Source organism: Mustela putorius, unplaced genomic scaffold, assembly GCF_011764305.1.
Source record: "Mustela putorius furo isolate JIRA1106 unplaced genomic scaffold, ASM1176430v1.1 tig00000785_pilon_pilon_pilon, whole genome shotgun sequence".
NCBI lineage: Eukaryota > Metazoa > Chordata > Mammalia > Carnivora > Mustelidae > Mustela > Mustela putorius.
This window is the reverse complement of record NW_025421480.1, coordinates 4010357-4022719: the sequence shown is the minus strand read 5'-3', so window position 1 is coordinate 4022719 and position 12363 is coordinate 4010357. Positions and strand designations below refer to the sequence as shown.

The window sequence follows — 12363 nt, the reverse complement described above, 5'->3', positions numbered from 1 at the left end:
TGTTTTTGAGTCACTCTTTGAAAATGGCATCCAGAATTAAATACCTCAGATATAGTCTAATGAGCTAAAGAGTGCAGTGGGACCAGTACTTCAGATGAATTAAAAGAGAACTATTTATTAATGCAGACTAAATATGTCCCATGGGAAATAGGATTTTAGCAAAACATAGAAACAACATAAAAGTCAAGTTACTGGTAACCCCTCCAAAAACGATCACAGGTAGCATTTACAAAAACATACTAATCTCAAAAACTCTAAAATAACTTTAACACCAAACCGCACATCCTTCAGCCCAAATTTCGGTATTCAAAAGCTCAATTTTTATTTTTCTACTTACCATGTTGTATATCTTTCATATCTAAATGAAGGCTAGACATTAATATTCCAACTGCTTGTGATCTTTTGTTGCTTAATAACTTGACCACCTGCCCAAAGAAAGGAAAAAAGAGAAATGTTAATTTGTGATGTGCTCAATAACATGTCCTTTTTAATCCTAAATGAACAACGTGCAGCTTAAAGTCTAGTATTCAAAAACTCATCTGAAAAGAACTTTTGTGTTTTATGTCTTCCACCTTCAAAATCAACTGTCTTCACCCATTAACCTCAATGGCAAGCTCTTTACCAGTCTTTTGAGAAACTGTCAGTGCGTAAAATTTCTAATAGTTGAGGAAAGTAGTTTGGTCTCTATGAAATCACAATTACACATTTGATCATTTGTAGCCTGAGATTTTTAAAGTGTCCCCCCCCCGCCCGTTTTTTTGAGCACAGAAGTCCTTTATTTTTTTTTCCATTTTATTTCTTTTCAGTGTTCCAAAATCATTGTTTATGGACCCTACCCAGTGCTCCATGCAATCCATGCCCTCCTTAAAACCCACCACCAGGCTCACCCAAGCCCCCTCCTCCTCCCCTCCAAAACCCTCAGTTTGTTTCTCAGAGTCCCTTTCATGATGTCGGCCCTTAAAACTCTGGTCAGCAGGTGAAGGTGAAGTCTACACCCAGGGCATCTGTTGCATCAGACCTGTCTGAGCACAAAGTGGAAAATGCACTTTGATTCTGGTCCTTCAGAAAGCTGTTTACCTGGCAGTCCCTCTCATTCCGCCAACCTTCATTCTCCCTCTCATTCTGCATTTGACCGACATTTTGTGGAGAGCTTTCCAACTAATTAATAGAGGAAAACAAGCAGCAAACTCAAAGGGTTATGTCTGCTTCATCTCAAATCTGGCTTTCCAGAGAGTTCTAACAAGTCAGTCAATCCACACATCCCACAAGAAATCTTCCTAAAACAGAGGTAGGCATTCTGCTATTGGACATACACCCTTAAACTATGTTTTCCAGATGCTGACGCAGCACCGATAAGTCCTGCTTATGAAACCATTTTTGCAGGTCCTGAAGGGCAGCAAGTTCTATGTACTGTCATGGTTTTGTTATAGGTCGGCTTCAGAAAAACCCCGGAGGAAAAGGGGGAATAAAAGGTTCCAGTCAGATTGTCAGAAGTGACAGCTGCCCGAACATCTATCACGTTTGTTGACCTTGTCTTTCTTTTTGGTTTAGGTTGGGCCAATCAGTAAACTAATAAAATAATCATGCCCAGCTGTCACACTAAGTCCGAGTAAAACAATATTCTTTTTTTTTTTTTTTTAATTTATTTGTCAGAGACAGAGGGAGAGAGAGCGATCGAGCACAGGCAGACAGAGAGGCAGGCAGAGGCAGAGGAGAAGCAGGCTCTCTGCCGAGCAAGGAGCCCGATGTGGGACGCCATCCCAGGACTCTGGGATCATGACCTGAGCCAAAGGCAGCTGCTTAACCAACTGAGCCACCCAGGCGTCCCTAAAACAATATTCTTAATAGCAGTACTAGCATTCTTGGTTCCCCAGCCAGGATGAGGGTGGAGAATAAGACAAACACTTCAGAAGAGCCAACCACAACCTCTCCCATGCGTGTTTCTGCAAGCTTCTCGCAGAAAGGACTGACACCCCACAAGGGACTGTGCTTCCTCAAAAGAAGGTATATGTGTACACACACACACACGCTTTGATTAACTTGCTCTTTAAACATTTTATGAAAGTTCAGCTAAAATATTAGAACTTAAATATGAATCCATTCATACCCCAAGGATTTCTATCAATATGGTTTTCTTCTTCAGAAGTGCACCGAAACTTCTTATCAGAAAAACAAAAGGCATGTATTCTGACCTCAGAAACACTTTCTAGGGGACCCTGGGTGGCTCAGCAGGTTAAAGCCTCTACCTTCCACTCAGATCATGATTCCAGGGTCCTGGGATCAAGCCCCACATTGGGCTCTCTGCTCAGCAGGGAGCCTGCCTCCCCGCCCCCACCCCCGCCTGCCTCCCTGCCTACTTGTGATCTCTCTCTGTCAAATAAATAAATAAAATCTTAAAAAAGAAAGAAAGAAAGAAAGACTTTGTAACTTCAGGTAGATACCATCTGGGTCCCATCCGTGATGCTCTGACAAAAGGGAATGGATCTGTACCCATATGTCAACGGACCGTTCTGCCGTACGAAAGGCTGATCACACCCTCCCAGACGCTCCTGACTCCGCAGCTCTTGGCAGCCCTTCTCAGGCCTTTTCAAGGTGAATTATTCTGATTTTACCTTAAACACAGGCATATTTCAGAGTTCTGTTCTCAGCACTTTATTATGTTCACTTTATGACCTATAATTTCTCCTCTATAGACATACACGCCAGCACCTTTAAATTCATTCTTGTAACTGTATCTTCAACTCTACAGTACCCTACTTTCCTAACAGGTATCTGCACATAAATCTCTACTGGACAGGTCTAAAGCCAAACTCGTCATCAGGTCCACCCCAAAACCTATCCATCTTCTCCTTTTCCATGAGCTGAAATGATGGCGCCCCCATCCTCCACCCACCTATTCAAGTCAGAAATCTAGAAATCAGCCTAGACTCTTAATCGACTTCATCTGAATACTGTGGTCTGCTAACAAGTCCTGTCAATTAGAACTCCTTCAAATTTCTGGAACCCACCCTTCCTCTTCAACTCTGTTGTCAGAGTTTATTTCTATGCTTTATCTTATAGAAATCAATGGGAACTTTTCCCAACTAGCCTCCCAAATCTAGTGCAGTAGCTCTCAAAGTGTGCTCCCTGGACCTGCGGGCATGATCGTCACCTGGGCACTTATGAAAAATGCCAAAATCTTGGGCCCTGTCACAAACCTACTAACCAGAAAGTGTGGGCGTCAGATTTTTCCTCAATCTGCACTTCAAAAAACCTTTTAAGTGACTCTAGAATCACTGATGACTCTCACTGCTTCTGTCCATTCTCAAACTGATACCCAAGTACCATCTCTAAGACTGTGATATTTGCACGTCTTTCCTCGCTTGTTAAACCTGGGTGGCTCATATTTACATGTTAGTGTTTTATTTTTTATCTTTTTAAAGATTTTATTTATTTGACAGAGAGAGAGAGATCACAAGTAGGCAGAGCAGCAGGCAGAGAGAGGAGGGAAGCAGTTTCCCAGCCGAGCAGAGAGCCCGATGCGGGGCTCGATCCCAGGACTCTGGGATCATGACCTGAGCCGAAGGCAGAGGCTTAACCCACTGAGGTACCCAGGCATTAACATTAAAACATGTTAATGTTTTAAAAGGTTGTACAGATTTCCAGCCCATGACCATGAACTATCTTTCCATTTCTTTGTGTCACCTTCAATTTCTTTCATCAATTTGTTATTGTTCTCACAGTATAGACTGGAAGAATTAATATTATTAAAATGTCTGTACTACCCAAGGAAATCTACAGATTCAATGCAATCCCCATCAACATACCAATAGAATTTTTCACAAAACTAGAACAAATAGTCCTAAAATTAGTATGGAACCACAAAAGACCGTGAGTAGAGAGTAATCTTGGAAAAGAACAACAAAAGTAGAGGTATCACAATCCCAGATTTCAAGACATACCACAAAGCTATAATAATCAAAACAGTATGCACAACACATAGATCAATGTAACAGAATAAAAAACCCAGAAATAAACCCACAATTATATAATCAACTAACCTACAACATAAGAGATCAAAAATATACAATGGGGTAAAAATAGTCTCTTCCATAAATGGTGCTGCAAAAACTGGACAGCTACTTCAGAAGAATGAAACTAGACAAGTTTCTTACATCATACACAAAAACAAACTCAAAATGGATTAAAGACCTACATGTGAGACCTGAAACCATAAAACTCCCAGAAAAGCAACACAGGCAGTAATCTCTTTGGCATGGGCTTTAGCAACATTTTTCTAGATATGTCTCCTCAGGTAAAGGAAACAAAAGCAAAAATAGATTAGAACTATACCAAAATAAAGAGCTTTTGCATATGAAGGAAACCATCAACAAAATGAAAAGGTAACCTACTGAATGGGAGAAGATGTTGGCAAGTGATATATCCAATAATATAAAAAGAACTTATAGGGACGCCTGGGTGGCTCAGTTGGTTGGACGACTGCCTTCGGCTCAGGTCATGATCCCGGAGTCCCGGGATTGAGTCCCGCATCGGGCTCCCAGCTCCATGGGGAGTCTGCTTCTCCCTCTGACCTTCTCCTCGCTCATGCTCTCTCTCACTGTCTCTCTCTCTCTCAAATAAATAAATAAAAAATCTTTTAAAAAAAGAACTTATATAAGTCAATACCAATAATCATCATTATAATAATTACCCAAGTAATAAGCGGGCGGAGAACCTGAGTATCATTTTTCCAAAGAAGACATACAGATGGTCAAGAGACACATGAAAAGATGCTCAACATCACTCATCATCAAAGAAATGCAAGTCAAAGCCACAATGGGGTACCACCTCACATCAGTCAGAACAGCTAGTATGAAAAAGACAAGAAGTAACAAGTACTGGTGAGAATACGGAGAGAAAGGAACACTTCTGACTGTTGGTGGGAATGTGAACTGGTGCAGTCACTGCAGAAAACAGTAATGAGGTTCCTTAAAAAATTAAAAATAGAAGTACCATATGATCTAGTCATTCCACTACTGGATATTTACCCAAAGGAAATGAAAGCACCAATCTGAAAAGACATATGCACCCCAATGTTTACTGCAGCATTATTTACAATAGTCAAGATGTGGAAGCAAGCCACGTGTCCACTGGCTGATGAATGAATAAAGAAGATATGGCATATACATACACTGGAATATGACTCAGCTATAAAAAAAAGAATGAAATCTTGATATTTGTGACAACATGGTTGGACCTATGGGTTATTATGCTACGTGAAATAAATCAGACATAGAAAGACAAATGCCACGCAATCTCACTGACCTACGGAATCTAAAAAAGAAAACACATGAACAAACAAACAAAAAACAGAAATAGACCCATAAACACTGAGAACCAATTATTGGTTGTGAGAGCAGAAGAAGGTAAGAGGATGGGCAAAATGAGTAAAGAAGAGTGGGAGAAACAGGCTTCCCATTAAGGAATGAATAAAACATGGGAATAAAAAGTATAGCACAGAGAATACAGTCAAAGACACTATAGGTCTTTGTATACCAGTGTTTACACAAGTGCGGCACAGGCTCACCCTGGACCTCCAACAGAAGACTGAGAATCACTGTACAAAAAGGTAAATAAAAATAACACCCATTTATCTATTTTTAAAAAGTGCCGGCTCTCGAGTGGCAGAGCACGGAAAGGCCGGAGGTGCAGTGAGGCCCGTGCCCAAGGACTGAGACGCAGGGCCTGGGGGCGGGTGGCCGGGCCTGTCCTGGCTTCTACAGCTTAATTGAAGCGTTCCAGATTTTCACCTTTTGGAGTACTTCTGTTTTAAGATCTTTCTCTACTAGTTTCTTAACCAGGCTAACACTAGCCAGCCCTCCTCAGCGGCCCTAATAGTGACTATAATAGTGACATATGTGGACAGATGGTAGCTATGCTTGTGCTGGGTAGAGCACAACTTAGGATGATGTTGAATCACTGTGCTGCACAGCTGAAATTCACACCGTGTGTCAACTATACATCAATTAAAAAAAATAAAATAAAGTGTCCCATAGACTGTTCACTTACTTTTTCTGTTATGATGCAAGTGAACTTATTACAAACTATATTTTACATTTAAAGATTATAGGTAAGAATAATAACTACCCATCACCTTCTAGAAGCCATCTACACAGGGAAGGACAGACGTCTAAAAGGACTGACTCTGTAGTTCCCTAGAGTAACTCAACCTTTATGTTACAAAGCATAATCATTATTGATCCTTCTTTTAAAAAACACCCTGTATAACAAGAACCTGAAGCTATCAAACTAGAACATTCTTAGAATCCAGGCACAACAGAGGCAATGGAGAATAGGGAGTTGACTCTTAGAAACTGATCTCAGAAAAATGGAAAATGCAGAATTAACTAATTTAAAATCTATAAAAATTAGAACATACAACCAGAAAAAAAGGATTATTTTGAATTTATCTAATTCACATATTAGATTCACCTAATATTCTTAATAAAGCTTTTAGTCTTAGATTAACCCAAGGAAGCAGGACTGTGTAGGGATTATGAACATGGACTCTGGAAAATAAATCATTACTTCTCAAACTTTTAATATGCCACGTGAATAATCTGGAATCTTTTTTAAAAATGCAGATTCTGACTCCTAGGTCTGGCGAGAGCTTTCTGGAAAAATTATTCCAACATCCTAAAGCCTCAGTTTCCTTATTTAAAAAATTAATAGCACCATCGACTTCAAAAAGCTGTAGTGGATATCCAGAATACACTTGACACTCTTGGGAATAAACCCAGCAAAAAAGTATACACACACTGATAGTAAGAGCTGCACAAAGTTTAAATACTTAGGGAAGTGCTTTAAATGGTTTCTCAAAAATAAAATATCTGTCGGGGCGCCTGGGTGGCTCAGTGGGTTAAGCCGCTGCCTTCGGCTCAGGTCATGATCTCGGGGTCCTGGGATCGAGTCCCGCATCGGGCTCTCTCTGCTCAGCAGGGAGCCTGCTTCCTCCTCTCTCTCTCTGCCTCTCTGCCCACTTGTGATTTCTCTCTGTCAAATAAATAAATAAAATCTTTAAAAAATAAATAAATAAATAAAATAAAATATCTGTCAACTTTTCATTACTCAGTTTAAATCTACAAAGGAATTAATAATCTCACCACCCTCTCATGTGATTTCCTAAGAAATGTGGGTCTTTCTTAGTTCAGAGTAGTTTTCCAGTAGATGCAAATGACTTCTCCCTTAATCCAACATGACTGATGGTATGTCTGCTTTAACCAGTACAGTTTTAGGCCACAGGAAGAGAACAAAACTGTGCATGTGGCCCCAGTCAAACTTTTACAACCCTAATATAGATAATATAATTAGGCTGCATACCTAAAATGCGTTCCAAATTAACATTAACTAATCTGTGGCTTGAATAATTACTGTGTCAAGGAGACATCCTTGGTCTATTTCCACTGTCCATACTTTTTTTTTATTTCTTCGTTTAATTATAAACTAAGCCAGTATTAGAAACTTATAGTAGAATGATGATGGTGGAAGCAACAAAGGTAAGAAGGATATATTCAAGGCACCTGGGTGGCTCAGTCAGTGAAGTGTCTGCCTTCAGCTCAGGTCATAATCCCAGGGTCCTGGGATTGAGTCTCGCAATGGGCTCCCTGCTTGGTGGGGCATCTGCTTCTCCTCTCCCTCTGTCTGCCACCCCCCCTGCTTGTGCTCTCTCTGTCCACTAAATAAATAAAATCTAACAAATAAGTAAATAAATAAAATAAAAAATAAGAAAAAATTTTTTTAAAAACCCAAGGATGTATTCACACATATTCTTGTAGATTGTTAAACATTAATGTTCCTGTGTTATTTTGAAAACCCACTACGCGGCTGACTGTACAGAGATGTCTAATAATGGGAGTCCCAGGACAGCACAAGCTAATTAAATAGGTACATCAAAAGCTTAAGATTGAGCACAACTTGCAACTAGAAATTCTGAAAAGTACTCATTTTCACTAACTTGCTTTGTTTTCTTTCTCAACTTCAACTACCATTCTAGGAAAATGTACAGTAAAATGACAGACAAGACTTAGTCTCCACTTCAGCTCTTCTCCCCACTGCCTACTCCCTTCCCTCTCTGCCCTGGCAAAGGGAAGTACGGAGAGCATGTGTGAGTCTGACAGGATCATATCCGACATTGTGCTCCAGAAAGCATGCCGGGGCGGGGGTGTGCAGCCCACCCAGCGGGAGGGATACATTTCCCTAATTCTAACGAAGACTCCTTATGGATTAGCTGCAACTCTGGGTCAAAATTCCAGCTACTTTACTGCCACCTCCTCGAGCATCTTACTAAATCACTTGGATCCTCCTATCCTGATCTGAAAAATAGAGGGCATGCTTTCTACAGAGGCTCATATGAGGATTATTGCAGATGTAAAGAAGGGTAATCCACTCAAAATGTAGATCACAGGCTGCTGCCATGTCCTGTGTATTACCTGCCCAGTAAGAAATAGATTCGTACAGAAATGGAGAGCAAGTATTAGAAATTTTATAGCAATATGATGGAGTGATGTTTTATCTGTTGAATTTAGATTTGTACCTCTTTCTTTGGGTTCTTCTAATTTCATTTATGTAGTAATGCATTTATATTTAGTTCACAAAAGTTATCAAAACATACTGGATTGTGGATTTAAAAACTGGTCCTTCACTAAAATAGCTTGAGATGGGAACATGTGGACAAAGGCCAGTACTTTGGTGCCAAAGACTGAATATTTGTGTCCCCCAAATCTATGTGGAAGCCCCATGCCCAGTGTGATGGTATCAGGATGTGGAGCCACAGGGTGGTGACTGGTCAGAAGAGTGAAACCCTCAAAAAATGGGATTAGTTCAGGCTACTCTAGAGCCTACAGAACACTCAAGGAAAGAAATTGAAGAAGACACCAAAAGGTGGAAAAACATTCCATGCTCATGGATCAGATGAATAAACATTGTGAAAATGTCTATGCAGCCCAGAGCACTCTATACTTTCAATGCCATCTGCATCAAAATACCATTGGCATTTTTCAAAGAGCTGGAACAAACAATTCTAAAATTTGTATGGAACCCAAAAAGACCCCAAATCACCAAGGAAATGTTGAAAAAGAAAAATGAAGCTGGGAGCATCACGTTGCCTGGTTTCAAGTTCTATTACAAAGCTGTGAAACCAAGACAGCATGGTACTGGCACAAAAACAGACACATAGACCAGTGGAGCAGAGAAGAGAACCCAGATATGGACCCTCAACTCCATAGTCAACTAATCTTTGACAAAGCAGGAAAAAATATCCAATGGAAAAAAAGATGGTCTCTTCAATAAATGGTGCTGGGAAAATTGGACAGCTACATACAGAAGAATGAAACGCAACCATTTTCTTATACCACACACAAACATAAACTCTAAATGGATGAAAGACTTCAATATGAGACAGGAATCCATCAGAAACAGTAACCTCTTCAACATCAGTCACAGCAACTTTTTTCAAAACACATCTCCAAAGGCAAAGGAAACAAAAGCAAAAATGAACTTTTGGAACTTCATCAAGATGAAAAGCTTCTGTACAGCAAAGGAAATAGTCAATGAAGCTAAGAGGCAACCCGCAGAACGGGAGAAGATATTTGCAAATGACACTACAGATAAAGGGGGGATATCCAAGATCTATAAAGAATTTCTCAAACCCAACACCCAAAGAACAAATAATTGAGTCAAAGGATGGGCAGAAGACATGACAGCCACTTCTCTAAAGAAGACATACAAATGGCTAACAGACACATGAAAAAAAATGCCCACATCATTAGCCATCAGGGAAATTCAAATCAAAACCACATCAAGATACCACCTTAAATCAGTTAGAATGGCAAAAATTGACAAGGCAGGAAACAAAACATGATGGCGAGGATGTGGAGAAAGGGGAACCCTCTTACACTGTTGGTGGGAATGCAAGTTGGTGCAACCACTTGGGAAAACAGTGTGGAGGGTCCTCAAAAATTTAAAAAGAGAGATACCCTATGACGCAGCAATTGCACTACTGGATATTTACCCCAAAGATATAGACATAGGGAAAAGAAGGGCCACCTGTACCCCAATGTTCATAGCAGCAATGTCTACAATAGTCAAACTGTGGAAAGAACCAAGATGCACTTCAACAGATGAATGGATAAAGAAGATGTGGTTCATATGCACAATGGAACGTTACTCGGCCGTCAGAAAGGATGAACACCCACCATTTGCATCGACATGGATGGAACTGGAGGGGATTATGCTGAGTGAAACAAGTCAAGAAAGACCATTACCATATGGTTTCACTCATATGTGGAACATAAGGAACAGCATGGAGGACATTAGGAGAAGGAAGGGAAAAATGAAAGCGGGAGGGGGAATCAGATGGGGAGATGAACCATGAGAGACTCTGGACTCCAGGAAACAAACTGAGGTTTCAGAGGGGAGGAGGGAGGAGGGATGGGTTAGTCCGAGGATGGGTATGAAGGGGGGGCACGTACTGCAATGAGCACTGGGTGTTATATGCAAACAATGAATCATGGAACATGACAGCAAAAACTAATGAAGTACTATATGGTGACTAACGTAACTAAACAAACAAACAAACAAACAGATTAGTGCCCTTATAAAAGAGGCCCCAAAGAGCCCCTTCATCCCTTCTGCCACGTGAAGACATGGAGAAAAGACAGCCTTTGGGAAGAAGGCTCCAACCCAGATACTGAATCTGCCAGTGCCTTGATTTGGACTTCCCACCCTCCAGAACTGTGAGAAATAAACCTCTGTTGTTCATTAGCCACCAAGTCTACGACATTGGTTTAGCAGCCTGAATGGACTAAGGTACTATGGAAGGCAGGCCAGAATGATAAGGAAGGCACTGACTCAAAATCTACTCACAATTCCCGAACCGTTCCTTACAGCCTCAGGGTGAAGACAGCCGCAGAACTCACAGTGAGACGGGAAGACCCCAGGGGCCCCAGATGGACAAGATTCCACTTTGCTGCCTCTGCCCACATCACCCTAGGCAGACCCAAATAAATCCATGTTGCTGGTAAAATATCTAGCTGTTTTACTTTTAAAATATCCAAGCTGAAAAGTGAAAGCAACAGAATACTAATTCACTGAACATTATCATTAGCGTTAGTGCCCGGTAATAACTCCCACAGTTAAATTAAGGACAAACCTTTAATGAACTCCTTAATGGTCGACCTGCTATCAACAGACTCATGTCAACATTAGAAAAAGCAAAGAATGAAAGGTTATTCTCTAGAACTGTGCTGTCCAATACCAAGCAAGCTCATATAGATAGTCAGACCCTTGAAATAAGCAGACTTCAAGATTTGTGTTTTGTTTTGTTTTTTTAAGAATTTCATTTTGCCTGTCTCTTTACACTTTTTTTTAATATGGCTACTAGAAAACGGAAAATTGCATATATGGCTTACGTTATATTTCTTTGGAGCATCAATGATCAATAAGAACTAACAAATTCAGACAAAGTACTAAATAACTTAGCTTGTACTTAGATTTCCTTTTTATTAAGTTCAAAAACAAAAAGAAGCTAAAGATGGCATCTGTGTCAAAGTTTTCTTGGCTGTTTTCTTGACCTCACTTCCGGGTCCATTAAAACAAAAACAGAAACAAAAAATAAAAAATAAAAAAAAAACACACGTCGGCTTTGTTCCCAGTTAGATAGCATAAGCAAAACAAGTCGAAAGTACACTTCGAGGGAATGACGTGACACAGATGCTAGAGTATGAGGCCCCTGAGTGAGTTTAGGAAGATTCTTCTTTCTGCCACACAATACTCCAGAGAATTAAAACACCACCAGACTACTATCTGAACTGTCCGATTAATCAAATGCGGTTCACACTACTTGCTGATTATAAAAAAACCTAAATGAAGCTATTTAGAGAAATTAAAATAATGTGTCGTTTGCTTTTTACTGTTGACAAAAATCGTATCTGATCTTTAAGTGTCAGTTTCAGCGCTGAAATGGAGCAAGGAACAATACAGCAGAGTATCATCTCGCACACACAACCCCAACAGTTTCATGGACGTATTTCCATACTTTCGACAGAACCTTTCCTTTCCTGTATGAATTCTAAACAACGTCCTTCCATGACAGGCCAGATTCCCTCTGTCGACTGGCCCATTTGATCTGAGGCTCTAAATGGAGCTTAACGTTGGCAAGCTACAAATGTTAGCCAAAATTCCCGTTCTGTTCAGTAGTCTGCTCTCTCCCCTCGTACACTTGCCTTGGCCCCAACGTCTTTTATTTTTGTCCTCCTTAGGTTTTTATCCTTCCCACAATCTCATTTCATCTGTTTCTCTTCCTGCCTCAGGAAACGATATTTTAGA

General features: G+C 40.3%; 1 protein-coding gene across 1 annotated transcript in view; it reads right to left on the bottom strand.

The window, feature by feature from the left end:
- The window catches only part of FMN2 (formin 2), a 372598-nt gene that overhangs the window by 203516 nt on the left and 156719 nt on the right, over positions 1-12363 (bottom strand). Inside the window, 1 exon segment of the mRNA XM_045084643.1 lies at positions 338-425. Within this exon segment, the coding sequence (XP_044940578.1) occupies positions 338-425 (88 nt within the window).